Source organism: Neoarius graeffei, chromosome 2, assembly GCF_027579695.1.
Source record: "Neoarius graeffei isolate fNeoGra1 chromosome 2, fNeoGra1.pri, whole genome shotgun sequence".
NCBI classification, from domain to species: domain Eukaryota; kingdom Metazoa; phylum Chordata; class Actinopteri; order Siluriformes; family Ariidae; genus Neoarius; species Neoarius graeffei.
The window spans coordinates 31013961-31035250 of NC_083570.1; the positions used below are offsets into that span (position 1 = coordinate 31013961).

Consider the following 21290-nt stretch of genomic DNA (forward strand, 5'->3'; position numbering starts at 1 on the left):
CTGGTCTCTAGTTCTTTGCTTTCCATCACTCCGCCCATGGGAGCACCACTCCTCTCTGCATAACGTGTCAAACAGGTTTGCTCTCCTTAGTGATGCACCCACTGAGAAACCTGAAAGAGCTGTGGTTATAGGGGACTCTATCATATGGCATGTGAAATTAGCTTAGCCTTTGGGGCACCAGCAGCTTTAGTCAGGTGTATAGCCAGGGCGCTGGACATAGCAGGTAATCTTAGGGTCCTATGCAAGCACAGGTTCTCAAAGATAGTTATCCATGCAGGAGCTAATGATATACGCCTTCGTCAGTCTGAGGTTACTAAGAGTAACTTTGTAGAGGCGTTTAAATTAGCAAAGGCGATGTCCGATGCTGTAGTATGCTCTGGCCCCATCCCAATGCAGCATGGCGATGTAGCTTACAGCAGGATATGGTTGTCCAGGTGGTGCTCTGATAACAGTGTGGGCTTTATAGATCATTGGGCTAATTTTGAGGGCACTGCTGGCCTGTTAGGGTGGGACGGTATCCATCCCATTCAGGAAGGTGCTGCTATCATAGGTCATAGTCTCAGAACAGGCCTAGTTCATTTCTGACAATCCAGAGCCAAGGCCAGGGAGCAGATGAACAGGCTAAACTGACTGTCTGCTAGCTGCACAGAGTCGTCACTCAGGGTCCACTACATCAAGACTGTGTCTGTTCCCCCAGCGCTTGTTCCAGTAACCTAATCAATATAAAATTAGATCATACTGACTGTACAGCTGTTGCCAGCACCTTTGATCTAAAGGTGGGGCTATGAAATATTAGATTTCTTACATCTAAAATGCTAATGGTTAATGAACTTATTACTGATCAGGAGTTTAATGTACTTTGTTTTACTGAAACATGGATTAAGCCCAGAGCCGGCCCGTGGCATAGGCAATATAGGCAAATGCTAAGGGTGCTGCGTCCATCCAGGGGCGCAGAAATGGGGGGAGAAAAATTATGACTTTCACTATTCTGAATACGAGTCAGCATTATAATGTCTTAGCCTAATTTAATTGTACAGCAAAGCATGTAGTCAGGGTGCGATTTGTCAAAAAAAGCTGGGTGGGGTGGGGTGTGGTGATGGTTGTTAATCATGAAAGAATAAGTGCTCAACAGTGGTTCGCCCTGTCTATAGTGTGTCTTCGGGCGCGCAAGTGCGCATCCGCGGCTATTCTCTGTTTTGGCCATGTAATAGCCTAAGTGTTGTTGGCTAAAGAGTGTTTTTGCATAACGTAGATAACTGACATAGATCTGTTGCTTGTTTTGAATATGGCTGCACTTGGAGCAGTCTGTCAGTGTCGTTGAGCAGTCTGGGCTGAAGTAAAGGTCTTTTATGCACCGAACACGTTTCGCAGCGAGATATTCCAATGGTGCCTGGCACGTTTTTTTTTTTAATAAAACAAAGTTGCTTTGTTGATCTGTGTTCTCATTAAAATGACAGTTTAGCAGCTCATTCAAGCAACCATGTTGCGAAGAGCTTCCTGGAGGAAAATATAATAAACGCGTTGAAAACAAGAAACAATCTCAGTGCATCAAGACTGCAGGGAAACGAAACAAGCACTCGGATGTGTTCTCTTTACAAATAGCATAAATGGCACACTTTCTCTCCTGTAAAGGAAGAAGACACAAAAGCAACTCACCGAGCGGGTGGTGAGGAATTCAGTAAATAATAATAATAATAATTATTATTATTATCAAATCAAGTTTATTTGTATAGCGCTTTTAACAATAAACATTGTCGCAAAGCAGCTTTACAGAATTTGAATGACTTAAAACATGAGCTAATTTTATCCCTAATCTATCCCCAATGAGCAAGCCTATGGCGACGGTGGCAAGGAAAAACTCCCTCAGACGACATGAGGAAGAAACCTCGAGAGGAACCAGACTCAAAAGGGAACCCATCCTCATTTGGGCAACAACAGACAGCCTGACTATAATATTAACAGTTTTAACAGGTATAACCCTTAACTGTCCTCATAGGGCCGTCCTTCACAGGAGCGGTGTGATAAAACTCCGACCAGACACAGGGCACCAGGATGGATCAAGCAGGTCCAAGGGGCAGAAGAGGACAGCATTTCAATCCCAGGATCAACATGTAACTCAGAGGGACAGATTGGGGGGGGGGGGGGGGGGGGGGGAGAGAGAGAAAGAAAACACAGGTTGTTAGGTATGCCCTAAAAATGACAAGTATTAAATCTGTGTGGTAGACTCGCAGAGACGAGAGTCTTTACATCAGGCATAACACACAACAATGGCATGTTAATATGGTAAAAAATATCATGACCTGCTCTGGCTGGATGCTTGATTGGGTGATGGGAGCACACTCCTCAGCAATGATGAGATGCAGATGGGACCCTTAGGGCTGGCCAAGACAATCCAGTTACATTTCACCGGGTCTGGGACATGCGACAGAATGTCTGACGGCCGATTCCCTGCAGGCTACGATAGCCAGTCGAGGTCTCCACCCTCTCCACCAAAAGATTTCCTGTTGACTCCATGTAACTCTATGACAGCATAACTAAAAGGAGAGAGACAGAAGGTAACACAGGCATGAGGGAGCCCCAGGACATAAAGCAGCCAGCCACTACACCGTCAACAAACTCGAGTGAGCAAGCGAGTGGGGACTGACAGCATCCGTACATCCCAGTTTACCAAAACACTCTATGTCTGAGGACCCTCCAGATCTACTCCTTTACCTCATAAACACCATTAACAAAAGGCTTGACTAAACAGATATGTTTTCAGCCTAGACTTAAATGCTGAGACTGTGTCTGATTCCCGAACACTACTTGGAAGGCTGTTCCATAACTGTGGGGCTTTGTAAGAAAAGGCTCTGCCCCCTGATGTAGCCTTCACTATACGAGGTACCAGCAGATAGCCTGCACCTTTTGATCTAAGTAGGCGTGGCGGGTCATAGAGGAGCAGAAGTTCACTCAGGTACTGTGGTGTGAGACCATTTAGTGCTTTAAAGGTCAATAGTAGTATTTTATAATCAATACGAAATTTGATTGGGAGCCAATGCAGTGTGGATAAGACAGGCGTGATGTGGTCATATTTTCTAGTTCTAGTAAGGACTCTTGCTGCTGCATTTTGAACTAACTGGAGCTTGTTTATGCACTTATTGGAACATCCAGACAGTAAGGCATTACAATAATCCAACCTGGAGGTAACGAAAGCATGGACTAATTTTTCTGCATCATGCAATGACATTAACTTTCTTATCTTTGCAATATTTCTGAGATGAAAGAAAGCTATCCGGGTGATGTTATCAATGTGAGTTTCGAATGAAAGACTGGGGTCAATAATCACTCCGAGGTCTTTTACTGCTGCACGTGAAGAAACAGAAAGGCCATCCAGAGTCACTGTGTAATCAGAAAACTTACTTCTAGCTGTATGTGGTCCTAGTACAAGTACTTCAGTCTTGTTAGGAAATTAATAAGCATCCAGTGTCTAATGTCCTTAACACATTCCTCAATTCTATTAAGCTGGTGTCTCTCATCAGGTTTTGCAGAGACATACAACTGTGTGTCATCAGCATAACAGTGGAAACTAATACAAAGTTTACGAATAATATCGCCCAGAGGTAACATATATAGAGAAAAAAGCAGTGGACCCAAGATAGAACCTTGTGGAACACCAAACTTTACCTTGGTACGTCTAGAAATATCACCATTTATATCAACATACTGATAACGATCAGTTAGATAAGACCTGAGCCAGGAGAGGGCCATTCCCTTAACTCCCACAACATTTTCTAGTCTATCCAGAAGAATGGAATGATCAATGGTATCAAATGCTGCACTAAGGTCAAGCAACACAAGTAGCGAGACACAGCCCTGATCAGACGCCAACAGTAGGTCGTTTACTACTTTAACCAGTGCTGTCTCTGTGCTATGATGAGGTCTAAATCCTGACTGATACATTTCATGGATGTTATTCCTATGTAAATATGAGCATAACTGCTGTGCCACAGCTTTTTCAAGGATCTTGGAGATAAAGGGGAGGTTTGATATTGGCCGATAATTGGACAGCTGACAGGGATCAAGGTCAGGTTTTTTAATCAGGGGTTTGATAACTGCTAGTTTAAAGGATTTGGGTACATAGCCAATCATAAGAGAAGAATTTATTATTTTTAGAAGCGGTTCAATTACTCCAGGCATTATCTGTTTGAATAGATGTGTCGGTAAGGGATCTAGTACGCAAGTTGAGGCTTTTGATGTAGAGATTAATGAAAGTAATTCAGTTTCTTTTAGGGGAGTAAAACATTCTAACTGATGATCTGATACAGTTATATTGTTAACTACAAGGTCACTTTCATTGTCTAACCTCAAATTAGAAGTTTGAATTTTTTGTCGGATATTCTCAATTTTGTCATTAAAAAAATTCATGATGTCGTTGCTACTACATACTGCAGGTGTGCATGTGTTGATAGTGGACTTATTCCTGGTTAATTTTGCTACAGTATTAAATAGGAATCTAGGATTATTTTTGTTATCTTCTATTAGGGAGGAGAAATATGTTGATCTCGCAGCACTAAGAGCTTTTCTATACTTCAGGAAGCTCTCCTTCCAAGCTAATTTGAACACTACCAATTTTGTTTGACGCCATTTACGTTCCAATTTTCGAGTGGTCTGTTTTAATGTGCGAGTGTCATCATTATACCAGGGTGCTAATTTTTTGTCTCTGACCATTTTCCTTTTTAGAGGAGCTACATTATCTAAAGTATGGCAGAATGTTGACTCTAAGCATTCAGTTGCCTGATCAAGTTCTGCAGGGGCCGACAGTGACCCAATCAAAGTTGACAGCTCTGGGAGATCATTTATAAAGCTCTGTGCAGTAGTTGACGTGAAAGTACGTTTAATACAGTAGCGTGGTGAGGTGCATATATTATTACTCAGACATATTTTGAATGAGATGAGACAATGATCTGAGATAACTTCAGACTGTGGAAGTATGACTATATTGTCTACGTTTAATCTGAATGTTAGTATTAGATCAAGGGTGTGACCACCATTATGGGTCGGTCCTATGACATTCTGCTTAATCCCGACTGAATCTAAGATGGACACAAACGCTGTTTTTAAAGGGTCTTCTGGGTTATCGAAGTGAATATTAAAATCTCCGACAACTAAAGCTTTGTCTAAGGAAATAACCAGATCTGAGATAAAATCTGCAAATTCAGAAAGAAACTCAGAATACGGCCCCGGGGGCCTGTAAATAATAAGCAATGGAATTAACTGGGTAGACTTATTTTTCGAGGCTACATACATTATATGAGTATGAAGAACTTCAAATGTATTAAATTTATAACCAGGTTTTTGTGTTACACCTAGATAATCATTATAAATAACCGCGACGCCTCCTCCTCTGCCAGTTCGACGAGGCTGGTGTATATAACTGTGTCTAAGAGGACTCGCTTCATTTAATGCTATATATTCATTTGGCTTAATCCATGTTTCTGTTAAACACAGTACATTAAACTCCTGATCAGTAATGAGTTCATTAACCATTAGCGCTTTAGATGTAAGAGATCTAATATTTAATAGCCCCACCTTTAGATCAAAGGTGCTGGCAGCAGCTGTACAGTCAGTATGATCTAATTTTATATTGATTAGGTTACTGGAACAAACTCTCTGAAAATTTCTACCTTTTTGTTGAGCTCGGGGAACAAACACAGTCTCGATGTAGTGGACCCTGAGTGATGACTCTGTGCAGCTAGCAGACAGTCGGTTTAGCCTGTTCGTCTGCTCCCTGGCCTTGGCTCTGGATTGTCAGAAATTAACTAGGCCTGTTCTGAGACTATGACCTATGCTGCAGGAAATGAGAGCAGCACCTTCCCGAGTGGGATGGATACCGTCCCGCCCTAACAGGCCAGCAGTGCCCTCAAAATTAGCCCAATTATCTATAAAGCCCACACTGTTTTCAGAGCACCACCTGGACAGCCAGCAGTTCAGCGACCATAACCTGCTGTAAGCTACATCGCCACGCCACATTGGGATGGGGCCAGAGCATACTACAGCATCGGACATCGCCTTCGCTAATTTAAACACCTCTACAAAGTTACTCTTAGTAACCTCAGACTGACGAAGGCATATATCATTAGCTCCTGCATGGATAACTATCTTTGAGAACCTGTGCTTGCCTAGGACCCTAAGATTACCTGCTATGTCCGGTGCCCTGGCTCCCGGTATACACCTGACTAAAGCTGCTGGTGCCCCTAAAGGCTGAGCTAATTTCACGTGCCGGATGATAGAGTCCCCTATAACCAGAGCTCTTTCAGGTTTCTCAGTGGGTGCATCACTAAGGAGAGCAAACCTGTTCGACACGTGACGCGGAGAGGAGTGGTGCTCCCGTGGGCGAGCCTCAGCGGTAGCTTTGGCTCTACGCTTATGCCGCCGAGCCGTCACCCATTCGCCCCGCTGTAAGGGCTCTAATGCCGGAGCTGGGGGATTACTAACTCCACCTAGGGCGTCCAGACTTTCCCTAACAGAAACTACACTGTTCTCACGCTCACTAACCTGCTCTAAAGCCTGGACACGCGCTTCTAGCACTGTAATCTTCTCCGTCAGAGAGCTAACTAATCTGCACTTATCACAAATAAAGCTAATAGAGCTATCGCTAGTGACGGAGGAAGAATGACTAAACATCCTGCACTCAGCACACTGAACAGGCTGAAGGTGTGCCATGATGAAAAGATTCACATACCTTAAATGAAGATCTGTTGATATTAAAGCAGATCAGATGTGGATGGCCTCCGCTTGTGGTCTTTACACAGGAGGAGAGAAAAAGAAAGCTTCCGGTCTCGGCGTTCTTCCGAAAAAAGAAAGAGAAAAAACCGGGAAAAAAAAACCGGAAAAAGGAAAGCGAAAGTGAAAAGTACAAAAATGAAAGCGACAGTACAATAAAAATGAAGAGGATACTGGAAATTTATTTGTAGAAAAAAAGTTAAAAAAGGATTATCAACACCGGTGAATGCTATAGGCGACCTAGGCAATTGCCAAGAGCGCAAAGTGTGCCCAGGGGCGCCAAGGGCGACCAAAACCCCACCAAAAAGGAGGGATGGAGTTATTGAATGGAGATGTTACCAAGTGCATCAGTGGTGTACAGTGTTTTCAACCACTGTGCTGCCGAACTCTAGTACCGCGGAACACTAGTGTGCCGTGAGAGATCACCAAGTGTACCGTGGAAAATTATAGAATGACTGTATATTGTAAATATTGGCAACAGCGTTTTAGTTTCAGTCAACATTTTCTATTGGTGATGTGCCTTGAGATTTTTTCATTGAAAAAAGTGCGCCCTGGCTCATGAAAGGTTGAAAACCTTTTTTACAACACCTCTGATGCGGCTGGGGATGTAGAAATACGCGCTCCTTACCTCTGCTGTTACACTACCTGAAACAGACAGAAGCTTTTCAAAATTAAAACTGCTGAAGACATACTTAAGGTCAACAATGAGTCAAGAACGTCTGAATGGGCTTGCTCTGATGAGCATCAACCAAGAGATCTCAAGAGAAATATCATTTGATGATATTATCAAGGAATTTGCCATTAGGAAGACCAGACGAGTCCCATTGTAATGTTACTTCAATAACAAAGTACCCATAATAGCACTTTTGTTTGAAAATACAGCCCATTAATGTCCTAACAGGGTGCACAATTTGCACAATTTAGAATTGTAGAATTTTTTATTCATTTAATTTGTTAATTCTTCAGAGATGACTTAACTTTTAATAACAAAAAAGAAACTAAAAATAATTTCTTGTTTATTGTCCATGCACTACACTTTGAACAGGGTGCAGAAGAGTTTTTGCCCATTATATGGAGATATGTATTGAATTTGTGTGGTCATTTTACTTTGTGACACTTTATGTGAATAATGATAAAAATGACTTCTTGTTTATTGTCCATGCACCGTACATTGTTTAATAGTAACAGAATAGAGTGATTAGATTAAAGTGTTATTTAGATGTTATTAGAGGGGTTTTTTTCTGGGGGGGGGCAAAACTCAATCTCGCCTAGGGCAGCCAAAGACCTAGAGCCGGCCCTGATTAAGCCAAATGAATATCTAGCATTAAATGAAGCCAGTCCTCCTGGATACAGTTATATATACCAGCCTTGTCTAACTGGCAGAGGAGGAGGCGTCGTGGTTATTTATAATGATTATCTAGGTGTAACACAAAAACCTGGTCATAAATTTAATACATTTGAAGTTCTTCATACTCCTATAATGTATGTAGCCTTGAAAAATAGGTCTACCCAGTTAATTCCATTACTTGTTATTTATAGGCCCCCGGGGCCATATTCTGAGTTTCTTTCTGAATTTGCAGAGTTTATCTCAGATCTGGTTATTTCCTTAGACAAAGCTTTTGGGTTAAACATAGAAAATATAGTCAGACTTCCACAGTCTGAAGTTATCTCAGATCATTATCTCATCTCATTCAAAATATGTCTGAGTAATAATATATGCACCTCACCACGCTACTGTATTAAACTTACATTCATGGCAACTACTGCACAGAGCTTTATAAATGATCTCCCAGAGTTATCAACTTTGATTGGGTCACTGTCAGCCCCTGCAGAACTTGATCAGGCAACTGAATGCTTAGAGTCAACATTCCACCATACTTTAGATAATGTAGCTCCTCTTAAAAGGAAAATGGTCAGAGACAAAAAATTAGCACCCTGGTATAATGATGACACTCGCACTTTAAAACAGACCATTCAAAAATTGGAACGTAAATGGCATCAAACAAAATTGGTAGCGTTCAAACCGCGTCGAAGGAGAGCTTCCTGAAGTATAGAAAAGCTCTTAGTGCTGCTGGATCAACATCTCTCCTTCCTAATAGAAGATAACAAAAATAATCCTAGATTCCTATTTAATACTGTAGCAAAATTAACCAGGAATAAGTCCACTATAGACACATGCATACCTGTAGTATGTAGTAGCAACGATTTCATTAATTTTTGTAATGACAAACTTGAGAATATCCGACAAAAAATTCAAACTACTATTTTAAGGTCAGACAATGTAAGTGACCCTGTAGTTAACAATATAACTGTATCAGATCATCAATTAGAATGTTTTACTCCCCTTAGAGAAATTGAATTACTTTCATTAATCTCCGCATCAAAAGCCTCAACTTGTGTACTAGATCCCTTACCTACACGTCTATTCAAACAGATAATACCTGAAGTAATTGAATCACTTCTAAAAATAATAAATTCTTCTCTTAGGATTGGCTATGGGCGGCACGGTGGTGTAGTGGTTAGCGCTGTCGCCTCACAGCAAGAAGGTCCTGGGTTCGAGCCCCGGGGTCGGCGAGGGCCTTTCTGTGTGGAGTTTGCATGTTCTCCCCGTGTCCGCGTGGGTTTCCTCCGGGTGCTCCGGTTTCCCCCACAGTCCAAAGACATGCAGGTTAGGTTAACTGGTGACTCTAAATTGACCGTAGGTGTGAATGTGAGTGTGAATGGTTGTCTGTGTCTATGTGTCAGCCCTGTGATGACCTGGCGACTTGTCCAGGGTGTACCCCGCCTTTCGCCCGTAGTCAGCTGGGATAGGCTCCAGCTTGCCTGCGACCCTGTAGAAGGATAAAGCGGCTAGAGATAATGAGATGAGATGAGATGAGATGAGGATTGGCTATGTACCCAAATCCTTTAAACTAACAGTTATCAAACCCCTGATTAAAAAACCTGACCTTGATCCCTGTCAGCTGTCCAATTATCGGCCAATATCAAACCTCCTCTTTATCTCCAAGATCCTTGAAAAAGCTGTGGCACAGCAGTTACAGTCGGAGGAAAATGTTTGTACACCCTTTGGAATTTTTTACATTTCTGCCTAAATTGGTCATAAAACATCGCCTGAACTCTCCAGCAATCTTAAGAATGAACAAACAGTGTCTGCTTGAACTAAAACCACCCAAACATTTGCGTTTTATCATATTTTTATTGACCATAAGATGGAATTATTCACAGGATAGGGAGGCATAAGTAAGTACACCCTTTGATTTAGTAGCTGGTTGACCCTCCTCTGGCTGCAATAACTTCAACCAGACGTTTCCTGTAGTTGCAGACTAGACGGGCACAACGATCAGGAGAAATCTTGCACCATTCCTCTTTGCAAAACTGTTGCAATTCAGCAAGATTCCTGGGATGCCTGGAATGGATGGCTTTCTTGAGGTCATGCCACAGCATCTCGATTGGATTGAGGTCGGGGCTTTGACTGGGCCATTCCAGAACGTGAATTTTGTTCTTCTGAAACCATTCTAATGTCGACCTGCTTCTGTGTTTAGGGTCATTGTCCTGTTACAGGACCCATCCTCTCTTGAGTTTCAACTTTTTGACAGATTGCCTCAGGTTTTTCTGCAAAATATCTTGATATACTTGAGAATTCATTTTCCCATTGATTATAGCCAGTTGTCCAGGCCCAGCGGCAGCAAAGCACCCCCACACCATGATGCTACCGCCGCCATACTTGATGGTGGGGATGAGGTTTTGCTGATGGTGTGCTGTACCGACTTTCCTCCACACATGATGTGGTGTGTTCCCCCCAAACAATTCAACTTTGGTTTCATCAGACCACAATATGTTTTTCCAGTGGCGCTGAGGAGCATCCAAATGCTTTTTCGCGAACTCCAAACAAGCAATGGACAGCAATGGCTTCCTCCGTGGCCTTCTCCCATGAATCCCATTCTTGTTCAGTGTCTTTCTTATAGTAGATGTGTCCACAGAGATGTCTGCATGTTTCAGTGATTTCCTCAAGTCTTCAGCGGACACTCTTGGATTCTTTTTTACCTCATTGATGATGACTTGCAGTGCCTTTGGAGTGATCTTCGCAGGGCGGCCACTCCTTGGCAGAGTAACAACCGTTCCAAATTGTCTTCATTTATACACAATTTTTCTAATTGTAGACACATGAACACCAAGGGTCTTAGAGATGGTTTTGTGACCCTTTTTAGCTTTATACAAATAAATTATTTTGTGTCTTAAGTCTTCAGACAGCTCCTTTGAGCAAGGCATGATGCACAGAACATGCCTCTCATCAAAACACACCTTTTAACTGGTTTTCCAGTGGGGTGGGTAGCTTACGACACACCTCAGTGATTGGACATCAGGTTGGCTCACACCTGAGTCAAATTGTTTAATCATCTAATTAGTCTAATTAGCTCTTGGATGAGCCTTAGCTAAGGGTGTACTTACTTATGCCTCCCTATCCTGTGAATAATTCCATCTTATGGCCAATAAAAATATGATAACATGTAATTGTTTGAGTGGTTTTAGTTCAAGCAGACACTGTTTGTTCATTCTTAAGATTGCTGGAGAGTTCAGGCAATGTTTTATGACCAATTTAGGCAGAAATGTAAAAAATTCCAAAGGGTGTACAAACATTTTCCTCCGACTGTAGGAATACTGTAACATCCATGAAATGTATCAGTCAGGATTTAGACCTCATCATAGCACAGAGACAGCTCTGGTTAAAGTAGTAAACGGCCTACTGTTGGCGTCTGATCAGGGCTGTATCTCACTGCTTGTGTTGCTTGACTTTAGTGCAGCATTTGATACCAGTGATCATTCCATTCTTCTGGATAGACTAGAAAATGTTGTGTGAGTTAAGGGAACGGCCCTCTCCTGGCTCAGGTCTTATTTAACGGATCGTTATCAGTATGTTGATGTAAATGGTGATATTTCTAGACATACTGAGGTAAAGTTTGGTGTTCCACAAGGTTCTGTCTTGGGTCCACTGCTTTCTTCTTTACTAGTGCATCTCAAAAAATTAGAATACCATGAAAAAGTTCCTTTTTTTCATAATTTAATTCAGAAAGGTAAACTTTCATATATTCTATATTCATTACATGTAAAGTGAAATATTTAAAGACTTTTTTGTTTTAATTTTGATGATTATGGCTTATAGCTCATGAAAATCAGAAATCCAGTATCTCAAATTATTAGAATATTCCCTAAGATCAATCAAAAAAAGGATTTACAATACAGAAATGTCCAACTTCTGAAAAGTATATTCATTTATACGCTCAATACTTGGTTGGGGCTCCTTTACCATGAATTACTGTATCAATGTGGTGTGGCATGGAGGTGATCAGTCTGTGGCACTGCTGAGGTGTTATTGAAGCCCAGGTTGCTTTGATAGTGGCCTTCAGCGTATCTGTATTTTTGAGTCGGGTGTTTCTCATCTTCCTCTTGACAATACCCCATAGATTCTCTATGGGGTTCAGGTCAGGCAAGTTGGCTGGCCAATCAAACACAGTAATATCATGGTCAACAAACCATTTGGTAGTAGTTTTGGCACTGTGGGTAGGTGCTAAGTCCTGCTGGAAAAGGAAATCAGCATCTCCAAAAAGCTCATCAGCAGATGGAAGCATGAAGTGCTCTAAAATCTCCTGGTAGATGGCTGTGTTGACTTTGGACTTGATAAAACACAGTGGACCAACACCAGCAGATGACATGGCACCCCAAATCATCACAGACTGTGGAAACTTCACACTGGGCTTCAAAAACCTTGGATTCTGTGCCTCTCCACACTTCCTCCAGACTCTAGAACTGTGATTTCCAAATTAAATGCAAAATGTACTTTCATCTGAAAAGAGGACTTTGGACCACTGAGCAACAGTCCATTTCTTTCTCTCCTTAGCCCAGATAAGACACTTCTGACATTGTCTCTGGCTCAGGAGTAGCTTGATATTAGGAATGCAAAAGTTGTATCCCCTTTCTTGAAGATGTCTGTTCATGATGGGTCTTGATACACTGACACCAGCCTCAGTCCACTCCTTGTGAAGCTCTCCCAAGTTCTGGAATCAACTTTTCTTGACAATCCTCTCAAGACTGCGGCCATCTAGCCTGGGCCCGCCAGGTGTGTGTGTGTGACGCAACACACAAGTGTGACGCAACACGGGGGCCTGTTGCGAACTTAGTCTGGCAAGGCAAGCTATCTCCAGCTCTTCCAAGCTCCCAAAAAATCGGGAGCCAATCAACTTTGAGCATCTCCAACGGCCCTGGGTAGAGGCGTGTTCAAGGCAGTGACGTAGTAGAACTGCGACCGGAAGCCATAGATTGTTTACAGAATCTATGCCGGAAGCGCTTCATTCACTAGAAACATTACGAACATGGAGCAGCGGCAAGCCTTTGACACAGCGGTAGATGCTGTATTGAAAGCATTCAACGGGAAGTTCTCATTGAAAACGGAGCGAAGAGCAGCCCTGGAGGTATTTATCTTCTTCCTGTTACTCAAGCAGTTTCCGTCGCGTCACATACATCAGAGGAAAGAGTGATGTTTAAGCTTAAGGTTTAAGCTTCGTCACAGCCTTTTCTGGCTTCGACCAGTAGCAAACTGAGGCATTTCAGGGAGGCGGGTCAACCATGCGCTTTGGGAAACGGTTGGGCTTAATATCTTTGCCAGACCAATGCTCGCAGAGCTTTGAAGTTGTGTTAGCCAGACTAGCGGCCATCCCTGTTGCTTGTGCACCTTTTCCAACCACCCTTTTCAGCAATGACCTTTTGTGGCTTACCCTCCTTGTGGAGGGCATCAGTGATCATCTTCTGGACAACAGTCTAGTCAGCAGTCTTCCCCATGATTGTGGTTGGGTGTACTGAACTAGATCGAGAGATACACTGTGTTCATACTGTTTTACTCAAACTCGAAATGAAATATTCTAATATTTTGAGATTTTTTTATGTTTTTGTACTGTATGCCATACTGATTAAAATAGAAAAATGCTTGAAACATTTTAGTTTGTGTAATGAGTCTATAATATAGAACATTTTCACTTTCTTAAATAACTGATGGAAAATATTGAACTTTTTCACAATATTCTAATTTTTTGAGATGCACTAGTATATATGTTATCTCTGGGTGATATTATTCATAAACATTGTATGACACAGTTGTATGTTTCTGCAAAACCTGATGAGAGATACCAGCTTAATAGAATTGAGGAATGTGTGAAGGACATTAGACACTGGATGCTTATTAACTTCCTTCTGCTTAACTCTGACAAGACTGAAGTACTTGTACTAGGACCACATGCAGCTAGAAGTAAGTTTTCTGATTACACAGTAACTGTGGATGGCCTTTCTGTTTCTTCACATGCAGCAGTAAAAGACCTCGGAGTGATTATTGACCCCAGTCTTTCATTTGAAACTCACACTGATAACACTCCCCAGATAGCTTTCTTTCATCTCAGAAATATTGCTAAGATAAGAAATTTAATGTCACTACATGACGCGGAAAAACTAGTTCATGCTTTTGTTACATCCAGATTGGATTATTGTAATGCCTTACTGTCTGGATGTTCCAATAAGTGCATAAACAAACTCCAGTTAGTTCAAAATGCAGCAGCAAGAGTCCTTACTAGAACTAGAAAATATGACCACATCACCCCTGCCTTATCCATGCTGCACTGGTTCCCAATCAAATTTTGTCTTGATTATAAAATACTATCATTGACCTTTAAAGCACTGAATGGTCTCGCACCACAGTACCTGAGTGGACTTCTGCTCCTCTATGACCCACCACGCCTACTTATATCAAAAGGTGCAGGCTATCTGCTGGTACCTCGTATAGTGAAGGCTACATCAGGGGGCAGAGCCTTTTCTTACGAAGCCCCACAGTTATGGAACAGCCTTCCAAGTAATGTTCGGGAATCAGGCACAGTTTCAGCGTTTAAGTCTTGGCTGAAAACATATCTGTTGAGTCAAGCCTTTTGTTAAAGGTGTTTATGAGGTAAAGGAGTAGATCTGGAGGGTCCTCATAGTGTTTTGGTAAACTGGGATGTATGGATGCTGTCAGTCCCCCATTCGCTTGCTCACTCGAGTTTGTTGACGGTGTAGTGGTCTGCTTTATGTCCCAGGGCTCCCTCATGCCTGTGTTACCTTCTGGCTCTCCCCTTTTAGTTATGCTCTCATCGTTAGTTGCCGGAGTCCTTGCTTTTGCAGTTGCCTGATCCATCCTGGTGCCCTGTGTCTGGTTGGAGTCTCATCGCATCGCTCCTGTGGAGGACGGTCCCATATGGACAGTTGAAACTCACACTTGGAAGATGCTCTGGACACTTACAATAATGCTTTTATGGCTGAGGACTACAGTTGACTTGCTACCTTTTGGACTGCAGTTGTCATGAACACTTTTGCACTCAAGTTTCCATCAATGAAGAGTTCATAACATCAACGAAACTGACTTCATGTTAAAACTGTTAATGTTATAGTCATGTTGTCTGTTGTTGCCCAAATGAGGATGGGTTCCCTTTTGAGTGTGGTTCCTCTCGAGGTTTCTTCCTCATGTCGTCTGAGGGAGTTTTTCCTTGCCACCGTCGCCACAGGCTTGCTGGGTATAGATTAGGGATAAAATTAGCTCATGTTTTAAGTCGTTCAAATTCTGTAAAGCTGCTTTGCGACAATCTCATCTCATTATCTCTAGCCGCTTTATCCTGTTCTACAGGGTCGCAGGCAAGCTGGAGCCTATCCCAGCTGACTACGGGCAAAAGGCGGGGTACGCCCTGGACAAGTCGCCAGGTCATCACAGGGCTGACACATAGACACAGACAACCATTCATACTCACATTCACACCTACGGTCAATTTAGAGTCACCAGTTAACCTAACCTGCATGTCTTTGGACTGTGGGGGAAACCGGAGCACCCAGAGGAAACCCATGCGGACACAGGGAGAACATGCAAACTCCGCACAGAAAGGCCCTTGCCGGCCACGGGGCTCGAACCCGGACCTTCTTGCTGTGAGGTGACAGCGTTAACCACTACATCACCGTGCCACCCACGCTTTGCGACAATGTTTATTGTTAAAAGCACTATACAAATAAACTTGACAGAGAGAACATGCAAACTCCACACAGGAAGGCCCTCATCTTAGCTGGGCTTGAACCCAGGACCTTCTTGCTGTGAGGCGACAGTGCTAACCACTACACTACCATGCCACCCTGAGATAACAAGTCATTATTATGAGGTAGGAAGTGATAATTCTAAGACACTAAGTCATTATTATGAACTAGCAAGTCATAATCATTATTATGAGATAGGAGTCCCTTATGAGATAGCAAGCGATTATTATGAGACGCTAAGTCATTATTATGAGGTAAGATTTCATTATTGAGATAGCAAATCATAATTATGAGATAGTAAATCATTATTATGACACACTGAATCATACGCGGCGGCACGGTGGTGTAGTGGTTAGCGCTGTCGCCTCACAGCAAGAAGGTCCTGGGTTCGAGCCCCGGGGCCGGCGAGGGCCTTTCTGTGCGGAGTTTGCATGTTCTCCCCGTGTCCGCGTGGGTTTCCTCCGGGTGCTCCGGTTTCCCCCACAGTCCAAAGACATGCAGGTTAGGTTAACTGGTGACTCTAAATTGACCGTAGGTGTGAATGTGAGTGTGAATGGTTGTCTGTGTCTATGTGTCAGCCCTGTGATGACCTGGCGACTTGTCCAGGGTGTACCCCGCCTCTCGCCCGTAGTCAGCTGGGATAGGCTCCAGCTTGCCTGCGACCCTGTAGAAGGATAAAGCGGCTAGAGATAATGAATGAATGAATGAATGAATCATACGCCATTATTATGAGAGAGGATTTCATATGAGATCGCAAGTGATGTTCGATATTATGTCGTTATTATGAGAAACCTCATTATTGTGGTGGCAGAAACGGGCTTCCACAACAGAGCCCTTAACTTTGACAAAAGATTTTTGAGAAATCTTATCGAATCCACCTTTAAATAAACGTTTTAAGTGAGATTCCGCTCGGGGTGAAGGGTAAAGGGTGTTATGATTTAACCCATGGACACACGGTGGCGCTGTATCGCAGCCTGTTGGAGCACATCCTCCGCCTGAACTTTTCCTCCTGGCTCAGTAATCTGACACCGGCACTAACCCGGGACACAGAGGATGGATTCCCGACTCCACTTTAGCACAAAAAAGCACAGTTGAGTCAGAGGAGAGACAGTAAGTCGCTAACACTGAGAGCGCGGACAGGTTTCACGGCCTTTTTAGGTTCTGTGTCTCTAAATGCGCGACACAAAGTTTGTTCCTAAAGCTGCGGATGGGTGACGACCACTCTCAGCGCTTCCATGCAAGGAGACGATGAAGAATCACAACGGCAGCCCCAGATTAAACCACCATCAGCCTACGAACCACAGCAGAGACCGGAACGGGAAAAGGGGAGATTGGCTGTGGGCCGTGTGGCTGCGCTTCTCACTGCGTGATTACGGTTTCTGCATGGGCACACTGCTGCTCTTCAGCCTCGCCTCAGTCTTTTACCAGATCAACGGCGGACCCCCGAGACTCCTGCTCGACATGCGCCAGTATCTCGGTAAGAAGCAGACTCTGCTCTCGCATGTATTTATTGGACGACTTTACTACGTTTCCGCTGTGTGCTTGAGCAGACTTACTGCGCTTTTTACAAGTTCCGACAAGTGTTTGGTTTTTTTTAAAGAGTCACGCAACCAAAGTGTGTCTCCAGGGTTTTTCGATGCTTCCCAGCTTTTCTCTATGCTGTTATAGCTTAAACACAGGAAACTAGTATTGTATTTTTATCAGGTGCTCGTACTGAGTCCCACCGCTCACGTGCAGGAGAATATGGACAGGTGAGAAGTGGACCAAACAGCTGCTCTACATGTCGTGCGCATGCCCACTGTAGACGTCGCCCTGTGTGGGGTGTTCATCATTCATTATTCACTTTTTTGACTCACATAAAACTTTAATATCATAGCAATTTAATATCATTAGAGCTGCAGCAAATGACTAATTTGATAGTCGACTGATCTATTGATTATTGAAACGAATAATCAATAATTCGGATTTATGTATCGCCCAATTACCAAATAACTCTTATTTAGCTATCAGCTTTTAAATTTAACTTGAGGTTTTTTTTAATGCATGTGCTAACTAACAGTGAAGACAATAAAGATGAATACTTTATTCAAAAACTTAGTCATTTGTTGAACTTTCCTGGTGATACCAAAGATAAATAAAAATTCCAATATCCATTTTCCTGTTAAAATTTAAAACCAAGGATCAGCAGAGTAGCTGCAATAAAATAAAACTACATCAGTTTTCCCTTTATCAAGTAAGTCAAAACAACCCATCTAAAATTAAAGCATAGAAACATGCATTCTGCTGTCTACACTCTGTTGCAACTAAATTAGGCTACAATCACAGTTCTGTACTAAAATGGAGGCAAGTCAGCATCTTCATATGTGCTTGTGAGAGGCTGTCCACCCACCAGAAAAACCAAACCCAAAAGTAAATCAATTAACTCGTTAATACACCAAATATTAGAAAATAATGACTCGACAAAACAAACACCAAACAAACATACACTTTCTGTTCACCTAGAACACTTTTACATCTGGCTGGAGTCTCATCTCATTGCTCCTGTGGAGGATGGCCCCATATGGACAGTCAAAAGTCGCACTTGGCAGATGGCTCTGGACACTTACAGTTTTGCTATGATGGCTGAGGACTATGAGTGTGGGGAAATAAGGAATTTTAAGCAGACTGTCATCGGTCAGACAAGTCTGAAATAATGTCTGTCCATACAAATTTCAGTCTGTCTGAATGATGGGCCAAAGGCTCGGAACAATGAGGCTGGGGGTCTGGGGCCCGCCTTAGGGCCCCGGAAGCTGAAGGGCTTTAGATGCCTGGAGATGGCTTCTCAGCTGTTTCCAGGCACATTTTTGTGATCTTCAAAGGCCAAATTACACTAGACATTAGTTGCTAATTACACGACAAATTGTATATACTCGTAATTTTCAAGAAAATGTTAGAAGATTCAAGAAAAACATGCTTAAAAGTAGACTGCCTTTCAGAGTTTTCAAATTTAGCTCATAAAAAGAATTTTCCCTAACACCCAATTATTTTTGTCTAGTGGACTGAAAGCTACTGAATTCGAATCACAGACTTCCAATTTTATTAGTTTTTTTTTTTAATAGAACACTTAATGAATTTAGGGCCACATAGCCCTAAATTCTCTGCTATTTTTTCTTGCTTCACCATGACCCAATTCAAGATACTACGCCATGCATCATGTAGTGGGCTTTCCCTGTTTGTGCAAGGCATTGTGGGATACAAATTTGAAACAGGAGAGAAAAATGGAGGATGCGAATGAAACGTGAAATACCGACTACAGTAGTGGAAAGCGACAAGAAAATATGTTGTATTGCAAAGGAAAGGAAACGCAGGATCAAATGAATAAATATTGGTGGTCAGCAAGCACCTCGGTGTGATCAGCTGTTCGTTTACTGTCAGTGTACAGTCAAAGGTAAACCTGTAGCTGGCAGTAATGCAACACTGTGGATACCAGCTGCCGTAAAACCCAAAAGAGGAAGAAAAAGAAGGTAAATCTGCGCATGTGCACACAGACCTCCTCTATCTGCTTGACTGCGTGGAGCGAGCGATTTCATGCACATTATTTGCTCGGGAATCCCCTCAAATTAAATAACGTCCCAGTCACAGAATGGCCTGTTTTTTATTTATTTATTTATTTATTTATATATGACTAAATAAATATCACAATGACCAAATTTCAGAGGGAACTAAATTTCACTGATTTTATGAAATCCAAAGGCCATCCAGCTTTAAAGTTATACCCAAGAAAACAGTAGTACACACAGGTCAGTTCCATATCGAGAAAAAATTATGGGGAGCAAGGATGTTCCAGTTGGTTACAACTTATTGGTACTCATATTGGTACTCAACGTATATATAGGTACTGTAATAACACTCATGAAACATTATGTCACCAATTACTATTTTTTAATATGATGCTTATAAAAAGTATATAAGAAATTTAGTAATTAACAATACAACTATTCTTACATAATAGAGTAAGAATTTTGAGTCCGAGATTCCAAGTAACTTTGTAACAAAATGACCTTTAAAATGACTCAAAACGAGACATGATAAAATCATTTGGCATTCAGACTAAAATCTGCTGGACTAGAATTTAGAAAATGGAAGAAAATAAAAACTCTATCCTTCAAAGCATATGATGATGACTCATTCTTATTATGAATGAAAAAAATGCAAATAATAATAATAACGGCGGGATGGGCGATGAGTGCCAGTGTTTTCTAAAGCACCTAGCAGATAAGCTAGCACAGAAGGGTGGTGAGCCTTACAATAATGTCATTACTTGGCTCAGAACTGTTATCTCATTTGAACTTTTACGATCAGTACATGCGTGCATAAGAGGGTCTAGAGTACCTTTTCTAAAGATAGGAGATTCACTAGATGACTGTCGTATTAATGTCGTCACTGCAGGCATCTAAATCAACCCGTATTGTTGTCATATTTCTGAGTTGTAGCGATTTTATTTTATTCTAAATTTTATACTATGTATTCCTATACTCCGCTATTTTTATTAGACATAAGCATCATTTTCTCTTCTCTCGATATTTTAGATTTTATTGTACTAGATGGAGTTAACATAATTGTTATTTTAAATATAGTATTTAATGTAACTTTTTAATCATTATCACTATCATTTCTGTAAATATTAATTTTAACAATTGTGAATAAAGTTATTATTTTTTCCTAAAAAAAAAAATAATAATAATGACAACCATTGATTGGCAGTTTGGCACTTAATACTGGACTGCAAAGTTTCATATAAACTGAACTCTTAATCAACTGACTGGATCAATCAGATACTGTCAACCCTAAAATACAAGTTTAACCCTCGAGGTCTGAGGGTATTTTCTGGCACTCTAATGATTTTGTCATGTTCTGATTTTGTTGTCAATTTCAACAAATCTGAGCAGTATTTTCAAAGTCATATGACTTGTTTGTATTCAGCACAAGTTAAGCTACAATAATATGTATGTAGTATGTATGTCATTATTGTACTTTAAAAAAAACAGATAAATGAAGATGTTGTAAAAAGCAGTTTTAGAAGTAAGTTGGAATGTGTGAAAAAACATTACCTTACCCATTGTGACGAACCATTTTGATCACTTGAGGTGCTTCTGTTCAGTCTTAGGAATGTATCAAGCACAAAAACTTAAATTTGTGCTATTGATTTGGACAATTAACTGGCCATCAAAAAATGTGTCTTATTGTTTTGGGATAAAGGGTTGGCAGCGGGAGGGGTATTTATTGAGAAGTGTAAAAAATTCCATTCCATTCAATGAGAAGAGTGAAAACCCCTCTCACTGCCAACTCTTAATCCCCTCATGTCAAGTGATCAAAATGGTTTGTCACAATGGGTAAAGTTTTTTCACACATTCCAACGCAGTTCTAAAACTGCTTTTTAGAACAGCTTCATTTATCTG

General features: G+C 41.7%; 1 protein-coding gene across 6 annotated transcripts in view; it reads left to right on the forward strand.

Moving 5' to 3' along the window:
* The first annotated feature begins 16868 nt into the window (after positions 1–16868).
* Positions 16869–21290, forward strand: part of usta (uronyl 2-sulfotransferase a) — a 348511-nt gene continuing 344089 nt past the window's right edge. For 2 of the 6 annotated variants that reach the window (XM_060914081.1, XM_060914084.1), the window contains exon 1: positions 16869–17329. In XM_060914081.1, coding sequence (XP_060770064.1) covers positions 17101–17329 — 229 coding nt within the window. In that variant the 5' untranslated portion in view covers positions 16869–17100. The remainder of the gene's footprint in view (positions 17330–21290) is intronic. The other 4 variants (XM_060914086.1, XM_060914082.1, XM_060914083.1 and 1 more) reach the window with 4 other exon arrangements.